General features: G+C 39.7%; 2 protein-coding genes across 3 annotated transcripts in view; one reads left to right on the top strand and one right to left on the bottom strand.

Annotated features, from left to right (window-relative positions):
* Positions 1-96: 96 nt before the first annotated feature.
* On the bottom strand, positions 97-9,151 carry hvcn1 (hydrogen voltage-gated channel 1). 2 transcript variants are annotated; one of them, XM_058412290.1, is made up of 7 exons: positions 8,994-9,111; positions 5,781-5,814; positions 5,387-5,607; positions 2,745-2,849; positions 2,431-2,662; positions 1,504-1,616; positions 97-997 (listed from the first exon to the last, which is right to left on the bottom strand). In XM_058412290.1, the coding sequence occupies exons 3-7, from the start codon at positions 5,561-5,563 to the stop codon at positions 941-943; spliced, it is 684 nt and encodes a 227-aa protein (XP_058268273.1). In that variant the 5' UTR covers positions 5,564-5,607; positions 5,781-5,814; positions 8,994-9,111; the 3' UTR covers positions 97-940. The 2 variants fall into 2 exon arrangements, with proteins under 2 accessions (XP_058268273.1, XP_058268272.1); XM_058412289.1 differs by lacking the exon at positions 5,781-5,814 and having other exon boundaries at positions 8,994-9,151.
* Positions 9,152-17,151: 8,000 nt separating this feature from the next.
* Positions 17,152-17,372, top strand: part of csgalnact1a (chondroitin sulfate N-acetylgalactosaminyltransferase 1a) — a 34,787-nt gene continuing 34,566 nt past the window's right edge. The window contains exon 1 of the mRNA XM_058412096.1: positions 17,152-17,231. The gene's annotated coding sequence lies outside the window, so the exon portion shown is untranslated. The remainder of the gene's footprint in view (positions 17,232-17,372) is intronic.

The following is a 17,372-nucleotide window of genomic DNA, read 5'->3' as shown; positions in this document are numbered from 1 at the left end:
CAATAAATAAATAATCATATTGTGTCCAGTTGTATCCCATGCGGTAAATGTAAATAGTAAATTATTGTGTATGAACTCTGTATATTGAACTCAGAATCACATTTTTGTAATAGTTTATTCTGGATGCAAATGATTTGTAATTAAAATAAAATCAAATTTAAAAAAATCTTGATTCCTTGATAAATTATTGGGTAAAGTATATTCTTTCACAGCATTCTAGAACAGAAGCTTAACAATTTACTTCTCAGAAATATATTAGTGTGCATACGGCAATTTGGAATAAAGACTTTGGACAAGAAAATAGCTGAATTCAAATGGCGTCATAAAAAAGCTAATGAACAAGCTCGCAGTTGATTCCATTCTTAAATAATCCCATGTGCAGTTATAATGCGATATTCATGATGCATTTCAACGTGGTCATGGACACTGACCACGTTGAAATGACCAGGACTGCCTGTGTTGTACGAGTACAGCTGTTTTCTAACAGCTTCTACAACAAATTATAGAGAGTTATAGATCTTAAGTAAATACTAATTTACACAACATATCTCAAGGGGCTACTTGTTTACTATTGATTGACGTTGATTTGATGTCACACGCTGACCTCTGGATTGAGGAGAAGTACATTTTTCCTACTCGGAGGACATTACAATTAGATTTTTGTAACGTTATTGTGAATCTTATCGAGTAACAGTTATCTAATAATTTATTCTTAGCACGTTCCATCTCGAAAAACACTCCCTCACCGCCTCGTTGTTCAGAAAGCTGCAATGGCAGACCAGCAAAAAATTACGCACGCTTGATTCTGGCTTGAAGCGCTGGCATTAAATACGAACCTAGACCTCTTGACCTATAGATTATTCGTTGAGTATATTTCCATTCATTGGCTCACATTTATAATGAAGGTTGTACGAGTATTGTGTACAGCTGGTAATGGTGATCAGTACTGGATGGAGTGCTTTGTTAAGAGCGTTCTCATCTTGTTGACCTCCTGCTCCTGTAAACAAAATCGTTAAAATATCTATTAGTGAGTGACCTCAATGTGAACTCAAAGACATGTGTTAATACTTGAAGTCTGAGGGAAACAAAATGTACACTGCTTTGTGTTTACACTGCTTTGTCATTCACTTCGCTAGAATTCACCAGGTCACCTCCTGGTTGACGGTTTTTTCTTTTCCTGGATAAAAGATCGTGTACAGGTTGAACCTGATAAACAACTACTGTTGAAAATCTTGGCTACTTTCCCCTGACATATAAAAATGCAAATTTCTGTTTATTCAGCACTTATAACGAGAGCCGATGAATAGTCCCTTCAGAGATGGGAATATTTTGTGGCTGTGTGGATACAACAGACCTTCCTGGGAGAGTACACAGAGAGATCTACTTTATACTCAGAAGATCCAGTGATTCTTTAGGTTAGATTTTTTACCCTGCTCTAAAAACGTGCGTGTACTGTACATGGTGATCTGTAAAATTCCCAGCGTGATGTGGTCAAACGCTCACCAGTGCGGTTTTGTGCTCTTGCAGCTCGCTGATTTGATGGTGGAGACGATCGTTTTCCTCTTTCAGCTTGTGCACCCTGTGATTAGCTTGACTCTTCACTGACAACAGAATACCTGCAGGTAGAACAGAAAATAACAGGAAAATGTACAAAAGGTCTCCATTTTGTAAAGTTTTTGTGAACAGAAGCATGTCTTAGATGTTTAGATCTTAGATTTCTACCTTGAACATTCTTGTCTGTTTTTCTGGCATGAAATCTGCAGCAGTAGGATATACTGTGCCAACGTTTTACAAATTGGTGTAAATAATACAATATTTCACTTGGAGATATCAGTTCCATGCCATTCCATGCCATTTCACATGCTAAAAGTTTAAGCTCTCACTATTATGAGCAATATTTAGAAACCTGCCACTTGCCGAGTCTCTTCTGATGGCTTAATGATGTTAACTCCATGTCGGAGATAGCCTTTATCCGGAGCAACTTACAATTGATCTTATTGATTTTAAACAAATGAGCAATTAAGGGTTAAGGGCCTTGCACAGGGGCCCAACGGTGGCAGCTTGTTGGACCTAAGATTCAAACTCATACCATTCTGATCAGTAGTCCAAGACCTTAGCCACCACAAGCTACCACCCAAGCTACCACACCTACCAATGTTTTCCGGTTAGACAAATTTTTTTCTCTAAACTTAAAAAGGTCATAGTTTGTTCCTCCAATGGAATTATAAGTCTAGAACCAGTATTTAAAAACTATGGCTGTGAATCAGAATGGTTTAAAGCTATGCAATGTACTGACTTTCTGTACTGTTATTGCTAATCTACACGGAAACCAGAAAGTCCATTTGAGATGCTGTCAGGTTTAAGTGTGCTTCAGAAGATAAACAGCGTGAAATGTTTCACTGATAATGATTTTGCTTCCTTTATCCGTACCATTAATGATCCTGGCCACTCTCCACAGCCTGAGCAGGATGATCAGGCCCATACCATCAAAGGCATTTTCTTTGGAGATGTACACGATATCCAGGATGAAAGACACGATCACAACAATCCCATCAAACACCTCGAACTTGTGGTGGAAAAACTCCAACTGAAAAGCGTACAGCTTAAAGCCCAGCTCCACCATGAAGAAGGTGAGCAGCGCCAAGCTGAGGTAGTGAAACACCTGCAGAATGACAAAAGGAGGAACTAGTGGTGAGGATTTTTCCTTTCGGATTCATATGCATTAGGATCCTGCTTCAACTCACCTGTGGAGCGATGTGATGCTCATCGGCTTCGATTATAGACAGGTCTAAGAGCAGCTCACACAGCACAAATAGGGCATCCAAGATCACCAAGGTCACAACGACTATCTAGAGCACAGACAGAGCAACACTGTCATTAGCAAAGAACCCAAACATCTGGTGTGCAGTACTATTGCTTTAACTGGATTTCTTATATTTAAATGCTGTGAAATGGTGAGGGTTAATATAATGGACAGTGATTGAAAAGGACGAAAGCTTTCTGTATGTATACCATTTAAGTGAAACCATACAGCTATTTGTGTAAAGCTAGCTGTACTTCACAAGACAAAAGAACTAAGTAATGTCCAAATACACAATTGTTGGTTCCCTCAATAAAGAGTAAACGTCTTGCTGTGAGCTGAACAGTGTTATGGCTGTTACCATCACAGTGTCACGAACTGCTGAGGCAAGAAATGCTTTCCCTACCCCTTTGTTAAAATGCACTGCAAGGCATTCCTTTTTATATCAATATCTATTTATAATAGCAGCCATGCTGTTAGATTTAAAAGGTTGTTTGGATGGGGGATAATTGGTGTTTCGGATCGGGCCTGTGCAAGGCAACCCTGTCAAACGGAACAAATAATCAAACAGCAGAAAATCTAGCACTATCAGCACAAGAGGTGTTGCTTTCTTTTGCAAAGGAAAAACTGCATAAGGGTGCATGTAACAGACAGAAATTGTGCTTCTACTTCTGATAACATGCAAAGGAAGAACTGTTCAGACCAAGCACAGACAGGAGGAAGGCTTATAACAAAAATATCTTTTTGCAGTATACTGCCAGCCTAATTTTGAGCTCCACCATGGGAGGTGAAATACAAAGATACACTTTATTGCCAAAAGCTTTGGGACAGCTATAACAGCTTCAACTCTTCTGGGAAGGCTTTCCACAAGGTTTAGGAGTGTGTTTATGGGTATTTTTGACCATTCCTCTAGAAGCACATTTGTGAGGTCAGGCACTGATCTTGGAAGAGAAGGCTCTAATTCATTCCAAAGGTGTTCTATCAGGTTAAGGTCAGGACTCTGTGCAGTTCTTCCACACCAAACTCTCTCATCCATGTCTTTATGGACCTTGCTTTGTGCACTGGTGTGCAGTCATGTTGGAACAGGAAGGGGTCATCCCCAAACTGTTCCCACATAGTTGGGAGCATGAAATTGTCCAAAATGTCTTGGTATGAAGCTGAGGCATTAAGAGTTCCTTTCACCGAAACTAAGGAGCCGAGCCCAACCCCCTGAAAAACAACGCCTGAATACAATGATTTGGAGGGGTGTCCCAAAACTTTTGGCAAGGTGCATCCAAATACAGCCCAGAACCTAAACCAAGCTATGGTTCCACCAGTTTAACTCCTTCAGTGTTATCTGCAGACTTCACACGCTATTTTCTCTGCTTCACAAAAAAGAAAAGACACTCCTTTTTGCCGTTATATTTTCCTGCATGCACTTGACTTTACGCCTACTTTATTTCCTCATTGTATAAATGCCTGCCTTTTCTTTTGGTGAAGATAAAACCGAACGTGTGGCTTATTTCTTTTTTTTTTTTTTTCCTTGCTCATTTTCAGGGTATAATTGTCTTGTGATTTCTTATTAGGAAATCAAAGCAACAGTCAAAGGAGGATTCTGGTGGTTGATGTCAGAAACGCAAGCTGTTAGTCCATCAATATCCTCATGACGTCATTTACCATGTCTTATATCAAATAGTCTTGTGAGATAAACCTCCTCAACTGATTTACCGATCACACTTTTTTATATCTGGAAATCTTTTACCATTATGACGCTAGTACTGAGCTATACCAGCATCTAGTTACTTAGCCAACGTCCTGCAAATTTTGCAAAACAGCCGTGTATGATCTGTTTCATCAGCATTTCCGGCCTAAAGTATGTCTGTGGATCAGAAGGGGAAATGCAAAAATACCAAAATAGGTGTTTCAAGCAAATATTGGAGTCATATACAGCAACCAGGCATAACATTATGAGTAATATTGTGTTGGTCCCCCTTTTCTGACTAAACAGCCCTGACCCGTCCTGCACTGTGTATTCTGACACCTTTCTATCAGAACCAACATTAACTTCTTCAGCAGTTTGAGCAACAGTAGCTCGTCTGTTGGATCGGATCACACGGGCCACCCTTCGCTCCCCACATGCATCAATGAGCCTTGGCCGCCAATGACCCTGTCTTGGACCACTTTTGATAGATATTGACCACTGCAGACCGGGAACACCCCACAAGAGCTGCAGTTTTGGAGATGCCCTGATCCAGTCGTCTAGCCGTCAAAATTCGTCCCTTCGTCAGACTCGTGTAAATCATTACGCTTGTCCATTTTTCCTGCTTCTAACACATCAACTCTGAGGACAAAATGTTCACTTGCTGCCTAATATATCCCTCCCACTAACAGGTGCCATGATGAGGAGATCATGAGTTTTATTCACGCCACCTCTTACTGGTCATAATGTTATGCCTGATCAGTGTATCTCAAATAAATAGAACTATTTTTACTATAATAATAGCTTGTTGGAATTCGTGTCTACATGTGCACCACAGGAATTCCTCATTCTTGACATAGAAAGAAATATGAAATACGTTAAGATGCTTTTTGTTGCAGCTTCAGTACCTGAAATCTCTCGGAGCCGAAGAGACCTCTCAGCCTATCTCTGAACGTCAGATTTGTGGGTGTTAGTTTTGCAGGCTCCACGTGTTCGCTGACTTTGTGTAGTTCTTCATCATGCCACTGTGAAGCGGCCGGGTGGTTGTCACCCACCGCCGTGAAAAACTTCAAAAAACGGACCATGGTCGATCCAAATCGCCCGATCGCCTAGTAACAGCTACGAAGCTCTGTGTGAAGAAAAAGATATTATCTTCAGTCCTAACTAAACATATCAGTCTGGATCTTGAACAGAATATAGAGAACGATCCCATGGACAAAGCCGTGATTAATTATTGAACAATTATTATAAGAATAATAATTTAACTACAACCATGAACCTAAAGAAAAGCTTTCTACTTGCCAGTTTTAAACTCTTCTGTCTATTTGGTTGTATACTATTATGAGAAAGAAAAGGAGAAGTTAAAGCAAATCTTGCATTGTGTTTTCCTCACAATGTCACAATAAAATTACAAAATCAAGTTTAGACTTGCAGCATAAACAATGCACCACAGGCCCTGCTTGGACACAACATGGCTGTGTGTATCAGGGTATACACTCACTGGCCACTTTAATAGGAATACCAGTACCTATGCACATTCATGCACAAAAGCTGTTCCCCCCCCCTTTTATTTTTATGTTCCTAATAAAAAGGATGTTGATTGTGTGTGTGTGTATTCAAAATGTGGTTTTGCGAAGGTGTACACAGATACTGTATCACAAAGGAAAATAACAATATATATAATAAGTATTTGCTCCACCATATGCCTCTACTGTTATCTGCCAATTATCTTTCATTATTTCTTCTCTTTGGAAAGTATTGTTTTCTTAATGCCATTACATTTAATTTAATAAAAAATAATGGAAATAATGGAAATCAGAATCAATAAAGTTGTTTTTAAATTTTTTTTTTTTTTTTTACATTTCTTGAAGCACATCCTGGGGTTGGTGATTTATTTTTTTAAATCCTTGATTATTATAATATTATATTTATTATTAACTCCGTATAGCTTTTAGCCTGTTTGACTGATTTAATGCAATCCTCATTGACTCAAAAACAAGTCAGGGTGCTTGAGACTTTTACAAAACACTGAAACTGGACACACCTTTCATTAAACTTCATAAAGCTTCACCTAATCATGAACGCTATATTACATGAAATAACCCCCCCAAAACCTCCGTGTCTGCTGAGTGAAGTGAAGTTCAGTAGAGCCAGCTCAAGTATTTCTGATCTGCAGAAATACTTGATCTACCCAGTGATGTTGATTTGCTCTGCTTTAGCCATTTGTGAAAAAATTACTTCCTGCTTATTTTTTGGCCTTTCGTTTCCCCACATGGAGTCGAAAACACATGCCTTTTCTTTTAGTTGATTTAAATTAACTCGTTATTATTTCATTTTCAATGTTTATCAATGCCCAAAGCTGTCATTTATTTCCTTATTGTCTGAGATGGAACTCGAAGTGTATTATTGACTGAGTGATTTAATATTGGGAAATTTAAGCAAGAAGTGAAGGAGGATGTTTGTGGTTCATGTTGTCAGTAATGCAAGCTGTTAGTCCATCAATATCCTCATGATGTCGGCCACCAATCATCTCCCATAACGAACGTAGCATACAGTTAACCCTTTCACTGCGCTATAGTTCCTTACTGCTACAGGGCTTATTCAGGGGGTCATGGTATAGTGCTTCTGAGAGGCAAATGTTTGTCCCATCATCCGAAGATCCGTGCTGTCAGAGAGGGAATGGTGGCATACTCTCTCTCTCCTATCAACACACACATCCATGAGATGCATGTGGAAGTGGGCACATACTGTTTTCCTCCTCTAATGTGGAAAGTGTTACACCACCCCCTGACATTGCATTAGCAAATGTGTTTGGCTGGCTTCACAACACCCTCCTTGCTTGGTAGCTATCGTGTGATAGATGCTATCTCAGATCAGTATCTATCCGTAGCCTGTCCAACAAGCACGGTAGTAAACGAGAATAGCGTGCTTTGTTCTGAGTACTGAGACCTGAAGCTGTGGTAGATATTATTGTTGAGTTAGAATTGGATGCTAAACTGGTGGGCAGCACGCTGGCTTAGTGGTCCTGGGTTCGAATGTTCTTCCTATGCCTGCGTAAGGGTACTCCGGTTTCTTCCCACAGTCCAAAAACATGTACATTACGTTGATTGGTCATTCTAAATTGCACATAGGAGTGAGTGTGAGTGGTTGTCTGTCTATATGTGTGGACCTGTGATGGACTGGCGACCTGTCCAAAGTGTACCCCTGCCTTTCACCCAGTGTGTGCTGGGATAGGCTCCAACAGATAACCGTGACCCTAATTAGGAATAAAATAAAGCGGGTATAGAAGATGGCTGGATGGATGGATGCTAAACTGGTAGATAGATGTTCCCCAATTCAATACAAAAGACCACATACATGTCATGGCAATACATGTGACCATTATTATGCAAAAAAAAGAAATAAATAAATCGGAGACTACGTTGTCCTGAGATATGATTTAATCGAAAAACACATCCCTCACATGGTTCCTATTTTTCAGATGGAAATTACCTTCTTTAATGTCCAGGGTTTCCCAATATTCGCACACTTGAAAAACAAACTCATTTCAGATTAGGGGTTTTTTGAACACTTTTCACTGCATTTGTTCTTGTACTAAAGATGACCTCCTTCAGAAATGACCGGCATTAGAAATAAAAGAAAATCAGGCACAATATTCTGACCACAACTGTGTTTATTATTGATATGTTTTTGCTGAAGGTTTATGACACCTGAACTTCTTATGGCTAGCATTCAAAGAGGTCGTGTAAACAGGTTTCAAGGACATTATGAACAGATTACGCTTTCACAGATTAATAATAAATCCTAGCTTATTTTGGTGAAGGGGAAGACAGAAGACATGTCATGCCTTTCCTCCACAGACCTCAGTGTTTATGTTTTTCTTCGATATATGAAGCTGTTCCTCCGTGCATGTTTTTTTAATAATACACCTTTAAACTACAGCGTGTGTCCACTAAATGTCCAGAGACACATGTCTTCTACCAATTTATTTAGGATTTATTAGGAAAGTTTATGAGCTGCAGATTTCCACAGCCGCCTCAGATTCCTTGTTGGTAAAAAAAAAAAACGTTAAGGTGACGGTTACTTTTTAAATGATTTTAAATTTTTAAAAAAATCGACCACGCGCATGCAGCACGTCCTCGCGCAACGTATTTGTGTAAAACAGATTAAGGTTTCTGGATGAGATGCAGAAGTGATGAAGATGAAGTTTTAAGTTATCCTTTAAACTTTATTCCCTGAGCCACAAATCAAAGGCTGGGGGTCATCCCAGAGCCGTCATGACATGTCCTGTGGTTAGCTCGTGATTTCCGTTCACACTCCCTCACGTCTTTTTCCCTGTCTTGCTAAATACAAGGATACTATGCAACGAATTTCAACAATCCGGATCCGAAGTGAAAACACAAAACAACCCGCATCACAGTGTGGAAATATGTTTCGTTGTTTTGTTGTTGTTGTTTTTGGCGCATTCTAACACGTTACATCCAGAACAATAAAAAGAAGAAGAATCTGTGTTACCTTTCCGCCGGATGTTAGTTTTTTGGCTCAGGTTTCGATCGAAAGTCTTTAAGAAAAGGTTCAAGATGTTGACAGTCTTCTTCTGAAGAAACTCTCCTCCATTTGTTTGGATAAAACTTTGACCCTCCTAAAAAGAGAAAACTCCGCCTCTGTCGTGGTTTCTTTCTCCAGACTGATCTGGGGTCAGATGCGTTCACACACATAGCGATTTATTTCAAACCGCTTTCTATCTGATGGTTGAATTATATTATATTATATTATATTATATTATATTATATTATATTATATTATATTATATTATATTATATTATATTATATTATATTATATTATCAGACAATTTGAATTAAAATATTGAGCTGATAAGTTTAAATGTATTGCTTGGTTTCTGTAGTCTTTGTTATTTTTGTGTTTTAAACATTTGTTTTTATTTTACTGGTTTCTTATCTTCTTTTTTTTCCCCACTGTTCATTTTTCATGTTGAGATTTTTTCCCCTTTCTGCATCAATAAAACATTCTGCTTTGAGTTTGTGTAGTTTCATTCTTTTTTATTATACCTTGCATAATAAATATTATACGGGTAATTTCTGGTTCAGTTTTGGGGATTCTGGTTCAGTTCTGGCTGTTTTGTGGACCTTCTGGATAAGTTGTGGCTGAGTTCTGGGGTAAAGGTGGTGGCATTTTGGCTCTTATCTGGCTGACACGTGTGGATTCTGGCACTGTTGTGGGTCATGTATGGCTGATTTCTGGTGACATTGTGGAGTTGTGGCTGACTTTTGGTCTGTTTCCGGTATTGGTCTGGTTGACTTTTGGCAAACTGCATTTGGGCCAGCTTTGGGCCGTAATTCCATTTGGTATCTGGGCCAAACATAAAGCTGAAACTCATCCAGACTCGGCCCAGATCCAATTTGCTATCTGGGATGTTTAGCGAAAGTGGATCATTTTGTTGTTGTAGCCCATCCACCTCAAGGTTCAAAGTTTTGTCCTTTTCTCCTCACCCCCGGTTGTAAAGAGTGATTATATGGAGTTATAAGAGTTCCTTCCTGGCAGCTTGAACTAATCTGGCTAGAACGTTTGCTCTCTCAATGTTTTTATGTTTTTCACTGTGAAAATCCCTGGATATATCAGCAGATTTCTATAATACTCAAGCTTACTACACCATGGTTAAAGTCACTTTTTGCTCATAATGATGTTTGCTGAGGCCTGTATCTACATGATTTTATCCACTGTGCTGCTACAACTATATATTGCCAAAGGTTATGGGACACGCCTCCAAATCATCGAATTCAGGTGTTGTTTATCAGGGCTTTGCGCCTTAGTTCCAGTGAAAGGAACTCTTAATGCTTCAGCTTCATACCAAGACATTTTGGACAATTTCATGAACCTAACTTCGTGTGAACAGTTTGGGGATGAGCCCTTCCTGCTCCAACATGACTGCACACCAGTGACCAAAGCAAGGTCCATAAAGACATGGATGAGTGAGTTTGGTGTGGAGAAACTTCACAGAGTCCTGACCTCAACCTGATAGAACACCTTTGGGATGAGTTAGAGTGGAGACTGCGAGCCAGGCCTTCTCGTCCAACATCAGTGCCTGACCTCACAAATGCACTTTTAGAGGAATGGTCAAAAACACACTCCTAAACCTTGTGGAAAGCCTTCCCAGAAGATTTGAAGCTGTTATAGCTGCAAAAGGTGGGACAACTCCATATTACATTCATGTGCAATGTAAAGGCAGACGTCTCAGTTTTGGCCTGGCTCACAATCTCTGCTCTAATTCATCCCAAAGCGGTTGGCAGGCCAGTCAAGTTCCTCCACACCAAACTCACTTGCATGACTTGCTTTGCACAGTCATGTTGGAACAGGAAGCGGTCATCCCCAAACTGTTCCCACAAAGTTGGGTGCATGAACTTGTCCAAAATGTCTTGGTATGCTGAAGCATTAAGAGTTCCTTTCACTGGAACTAAATCCCTGAAAAACAACACCTGAACATCTGGTGTCCCAAAACTCTCAGCAATAGTGTATATCCAGTATATCCAGTAAGTGTTAGCATTTATTCATCGCACTGTAGCTTAGGCTTGTGTGGAGATTCATTGCATCTTCTCATGTGTGTTTTCTCACGGTGCTCCGGTTTCCTCCCACTTCCCTAAAGATAAATAGGGGTGGAGTGCCTAAGGCAAATTGTCTCTAGGTGTGAATGGGTGTATAAATGTGTGTATTGGTGCCCGGGAATATACTGGATCCCACCCAGGGTGTATTTCCTCATGCAACGTGTTTCAGCTCTATCCCTGACCAGGATATGTGGTTACTAAAAGCGGTCATTTTCACTATGTGCTTAGTCACAGTGTCCTTTAGAGGGCGCTGTTCTCTAAATATTCTCCAAATATGCAAAACGAACTAAACTCTTCACTTAAATTGTATTTATACCAAGTTTTTAACAATGGGTAATATCAAAAAACAAAGCAGCTTTACAGATAAACAAATATATATTTAGATTTATCTCAAATTCACAAGCCATAGGCACCTGAGACGACGTGAGGAAGAATCAGGTGAGGAGGAATCAGGCTTAAAAGGAAATCCATCTTTATGTTTGGGACACTGGATATTGTGAATATAAATATATATTAATATAAATCATGACTTTTCTTACTATAGAGCCAAGTGGTGCTTAAGAGTGTTTGGAAAAATCCTCAGAGTATTTTTGACTTAATAGATAAAGTTATTCAATGTATAACGAATGAGTCCTGAGCTTACAATACACAAAAATCTGTACTTTGTGATGTCTCAGCACATAACATTTTGTGTTTATTATAATCTCTAAAATGCACGTGCTCCAAAATGACACTTTTAGGAAAATTGTTACCTTTCAGGGTACAAATGCTTTCACTAAGATGATTCTCCTCAAGGGAAAAAATCTTTGGTACCATTAGTCTGTCTTTTAGTCTGGGGAAAGGGAACGTACAGACAATGAAAAAGCCTTTTTACAAGTACATAATTAAACCGCAGCGGTACCTCTGAGGGTTCATTTGCTTGCTCCGATTTCACTGAATGACAAGCACCACTTGGATTACAAAGCACGGGAAGTTATTATGCACCAGTTAAGCATTGCACATTTCTAATCCTAGTGATCCTGGGCTGATTCAGTCCAAGCCTAAATCATCGCATACTCATTTGTCCGTAACAGTGTTTTTAAATAACAAAATGACAAACTGTATCTGTATTTAAAAACTATATATATATACTATAAAGAGCAAACTGGAACTAACGTACAATTCCACCTCAAACCCGAGTCCAACGTTGGTGTGCAGGGATAGTGACTGAAGATTACACTGCTGGCCACTGCTACTGTTTTTTTACCACTGCTTCTGGTTACTTCTTGACTATTTCTATAGATACAATTGTGCCAGACAGAGTCAGAATGCCTCCATAAACCATTCTGAGGCAGGCGTGTGATGATTTCGACATGCAGGACACTGAACTGCAAGCTATAAGCCTAATTATTGCTTTAAATCGTTCCGAATTTAAAGAACGTATATTTCTTTCATTGAAATTTTCCCTTTAGCCATCAGCACATGCTCAGATGAATGGGCCCGAGTGTTCACTGTGTGGTATGAATGGGGTGTACAGAGACCTATCCCCCCCCCCCTCACGTCTACTCTCCTCCTCACACACAGCTGGACTTAATGAGAGTATTAAACTCTGAATCAGCCTCTGTTCAGCCAAAGGTCCTCTTCTACATGCTGAAAAAAAGTATATTCCCTGTGTTCCGAAATGGTGCACTGCTACCTTATAATATGGCAAAATGCATTATGGGCATTTATGAGTCCAGTGATATACATTACTGCACAGTGAAATTCTTTTTTCTATATATCCCATCCTTGGGAGGATGGGGCCAGAGCACAGGGTCAGCAATGATGCAGCACCACTACAGTAGGGAGGTTAAGGGCCTTGCTCAACGGCCCAACGGTGGCAGCTTGGCAGTGTTAGGGCTTGAACCCCAATCTTCTGGTCAACGTCTCAGCCCTTTAACCACGTGAGCTACCACCAACGTGTTAAGTGATGTTATGCAAGCCTTGGTGTAAGTTGTTACTATATAATGTGCATGTGTGTTAATGTAAACTTTACGAAACTACTGAGCCGCTGTAATAGAAACCAATTCAACACCTGATTTCGATCTGATCTCTCTCTCTCTGTCTATCTCTCTATTTGTCTATATCTCTATCTATCTTTTGTCAGCGTGTATGCTTGTTTTCTCAGTGTAACGATGAGGCCCGATGCATCACTGAGAGGATCTTTATGTTTGAACAGAAAGAGAGAGAGAGAGAAAATACCTGACCGACTGAAGCTGTACTGCTGAATTCTCACTTCCCTGCTGTGCGCTTTTTTCACCAGCTAGCAGAAGTGTTTCTGAGGTACACAGCAAAAACCCAGTGCTGAATGAACTCAGGCTTTACTGAACACAGATGAACACACATAGATATATAGAGGGAAGGCTATTCAGCTCTCGTGACTTATCCCCCTGTGGGTCTCTTCTAAATTTTCAGTTCGAGCAAGGATGAGTTTATTCGACAATAAAGGTGTAAATGAATCATTGTGGGCTTAGTGGTGAGCACTATTGCCTCACAGCAAGAAGGTCCTGGGTTCAAACAGGGCAGGGGCCTTTCTGTGTGGAGTTTGCATGTTCTCCCTGTGCCTGTGTGGGTGTACGGTTTCCTTCCACAGTCCAAAAACGTACATTAGGTTGATTGGTGATTCTAAATTGCCCATAGGAGTGAGTGTGTGTGTGGTTGTCTGTCTATATGTGTGGCCCTGTGATGGACTGGTGACCTGTCCAGGGTGTACCCCTGCCTTTCACCCAATGTGTGCTGGGATAGGCTCCAACAGACCCCCGTGACCCTAATTAGGAATAAAGTGGGTATCGAAAATGGATGGATGGATAAATCATTGTAAGAGTTTCAGCTTTTGTTTTATTTTCTTTGTTAATTCACAGGGAAATTTGTTTGCTAAACATTTGAGTTCGTGAAAATTAAAAAAAAAATAAAATAAATAAAAATAAGAAAGGACATTTCTGCTTTTTATTTTCTATTCCTCAGTGGCGTATTTCTTAAACAAATCACTTAAATATAAATATCTTCACCAGGCAAACTGCATCGAAATCTAGCCAAAGTACTTTTCCACACAGCCGTTGCTATAGTGACCAATTAAAAAGAGTGAAGTGCGCGCGCCCGATTATGAACCCATCGTGTTAACAAATAAAAATAAAAAAGAAAACATAAACACATTTGGTCATTTTCTCTTCATATTAAAATTTCAAGGCGTTTTTTTTGTATAACTTTATTGGCCATTTATGCTCTCAATGCTGTTAATTTCTGGCGATTTTCCCGGGAGAATCAGGAGGGTTTAGTTGGAGAGGCGGAGTGGAGCTGTGTAGGGTTGCCAGATTGGTTTCATAAAATCCCCACAAAAGTACAATAGAGCCAAAACATCTAAACAAAACAAACAAACAAACAAACAAAAAAAAACAGTGACATATGTAATAGTATATATCAAATATAATATTTTTAGGTAATATACGCAGATAAAATATAACATAATACGTTATTATTTCATTAAACATGTTTTACTTGTCTAAAAACAACTAAGGTAGCTACATATGGCAGCTATTCTAAATTCTTTAGCAAGCTGGGTACATAATAGCTTAATGGCTAAACTCTTGGGTATTCTGTGAGATAAATGTTGTGGTATTAATAGAGAAAACAACCAAGAGTGAGACATTGTTAAGGAATAAATCATGACAGAAAATGTGTGTGTGTGTGTGACATTTTCTCCATGACTGTGTGAGTGTTTGGCTGGAGCTCTTTTGTTGACATCATCTTCATGTTCCTTGTGAGAACATACATTTTCTTCCCCCTAAGAGTTGAACACAGTTATATCTAGAAACACAACATGTCTTTACTGAGGTGATATTGGGGACATGAGTTAAGATATATTACCAAACGTTTTGGGACATCTGCCTTTTCAGGCACATGAATGTAATACGGAGTTGGCTCGCTCTTTGCAGCTATAACAGCTTCAAGTCTTATGGGAAGGCTTTCGACAAGGTTTAGGAGTGTGTTTATGGGGATGTTTGACCATTCCACTAGAAGCACATTTGTGAGGTCAGGCACTGATGCTGGACGAGAAGGTCTGTCTCACAGTCTCCACTCTAATTCATCCCAAAGGTGTTATATTGGGTTGAGGTGCAGTTCCTCCACACCAAACTTGCTCATCGATGTCTTTATGGAGCTTGCTTTGTGCACTGGTGTGCAGTCATGTTGGAACAGGAAGGGGTCATCCCCAGTATGAAATTGTCCAAAATGTCTTGGTATGAAGCTGAAACATTAAGAGTTCCTTTCACTGGAACTAAGGGGCCGAGCCCAACCCCTAAATTTAATGATTTGGACAGGTGTCCCAAAACTTTTGGCAATATAGTGTATAAAGGCAGCAAGGTAATTCTTCAAGGTCAGAAGTATCTCACAGACGAAATTATTACGTTATGGAAATTGGATGTCAAAGTCATAGCCATGAATTGTGTGACTTATGACTTAATATGTTCTGGCTAAGACACTCCAAGTCTGATTGAAGTGTAATAATATTAATCTTTTCCATCTCCATGTTTAGGCCACAATGGTCTAAATACAGCATTTTCGATGAGGTGAGTATTTTGGGCTGCTATATTTATTCACGGCCACACCTTATTAAAAAAATATAATCAGTGTGTCACCTCCATGCTCCATTTGCTTAGCTTACGTATTTGTTTGACTCGTTGCTAGGTAAAATAATCTAGTGTCAGTTCTAACACTTAAAAATTCTATTTGGAGCTATTAATAATAAAATGATCAAATATTCATCCTAGAATTAATCTATGAAGTCACAAATACACTGAAAATGGAAGTAACAGGTTGGTGTATGATTAGATTAGAACTGTGGTGTACATGAATTCATATCCGCAAAATCCTGCAACGTATACATCACTCTTCTATCTTATATATATCCTAGCCAAGACCTTCAGGAACTGATTCTGGTCTAGATGAGAGACAAATCGTTAAAGCAACCTTGAGAAGCTCGTATATGCAGGTGACCCATGCCATGGTTTGGTTAAAGTGGACCCTCAGACCCGCATTTTCAAGAGAACCAGGGATGGAATCACCTTTCAACTATCAGGATTGAAAACTACATTTCATGCCCAAAAGTATTTGGACACCAGACCATCACATCCATATTTAGGTTTTCCCCAAACTGTTGCCACAAAATTGGAAGTGCACAATTATACAGAATGCCTCAGTATGCTTTAGCATTACAATTTTTCATCACTGGAACTAGCACAGTTCCTGCACAGAACGCTGACCTAAACCCCAATAAAATCTTTTGGAATTCTGATTAAAAGCTAGGCATCTTCGCCTGACCTCACTAATACTCTTGTGGTTGAACGAACACAAATCCACACTGTGGGAAACCTTTAAAGAAAAGATTGCAGATTTAGAGTGGACTAAATTCAACAAGCATATATGGCTGTGATGGTCAGGTATCCACAAACCTTTGTCCCAATTTTCCAGAACTCACAATTAAGATGAATAAATCAGTGAATGTTCATGATATTGCCAAAAGTTTTGGGACACATGCCTTTACATGCACATGAATGTAATATAGAGTTATCCCGCTCTTTGCAGCTATAACAGCTTCAAGTTTTCTGGGAAGGCTTTCCACAAGGTTTAGGAGAGTGTTTTTGGGACCATTCCTCTAGAAGCGCATTTGTGAGGTCAGGCACTGATGCTGGACGAGAAGGTCTGGCTCGCAGTCTCTGCTTAAATTCATCCCAAAGATGTTTTATCAGGTAGAGGTCAGGACTCTGTGAAGTTCCTCCACACCAAACTCGCTCATCCATGTCTTTATGGACCTTGCTTTGTGCACTGGTGGATCAGGAAGGGGCCATCCCCAAAAAAGTTGGGAGCATGAAATTGTCTTGGTATGCTGAAGCATTAAGAGTTCCTTTCACTGGAGCTAAGGGGCCGAGCCCAACCTCTTTGGTGTCCCAAAACTTTTAGCAATAGTGTATTAACAAAACAATCTCAGAGGGGGATCCCTTCCAACTTGGCAACCCCGATTCAGCTCCTCTTTCATAGACTGCTGAATAGACCTTCTCAGTTGGCTGTACACTGACAGTAGCGTTTCAGTGCTTTTCCTCTCATCAGACCCACGCTGAGGTAAGCCATCACTGATTTCTCACAGCTTTCTTTTACAGAATCGGGGTTTATTGCACCAAGTTGAAGTGATGCATGCTGAAGCTCCTCAAACTGAAAGCATGGCTTATGTCAGTGCATGCTTGTAAAAAAAAAAAAACTAGT

The sequence above is a fragment of the Hemibagrus wyckioides genome, linkage group LG16 (assembly GCF_019097595.1).
Source record: "Hemibagrus wyckioides isolate EC202008001 linkage group LG16, SWU_Hwy_1.0, whole genome shotgun sequence".
NCBI classification, from domain to species: domain Eukaryota; kingdom Metazoa; phylum Chordata; class Actinopteri; order Siluriformes; family Bagridae; genus Hemibagrus; species Hemibagrus wyckioides.
The sequence above is the reverse complement of the archived record's forward strand: the minus strand, read 5'-3'. Positions and strand labels throughout refer to the sequence as shown.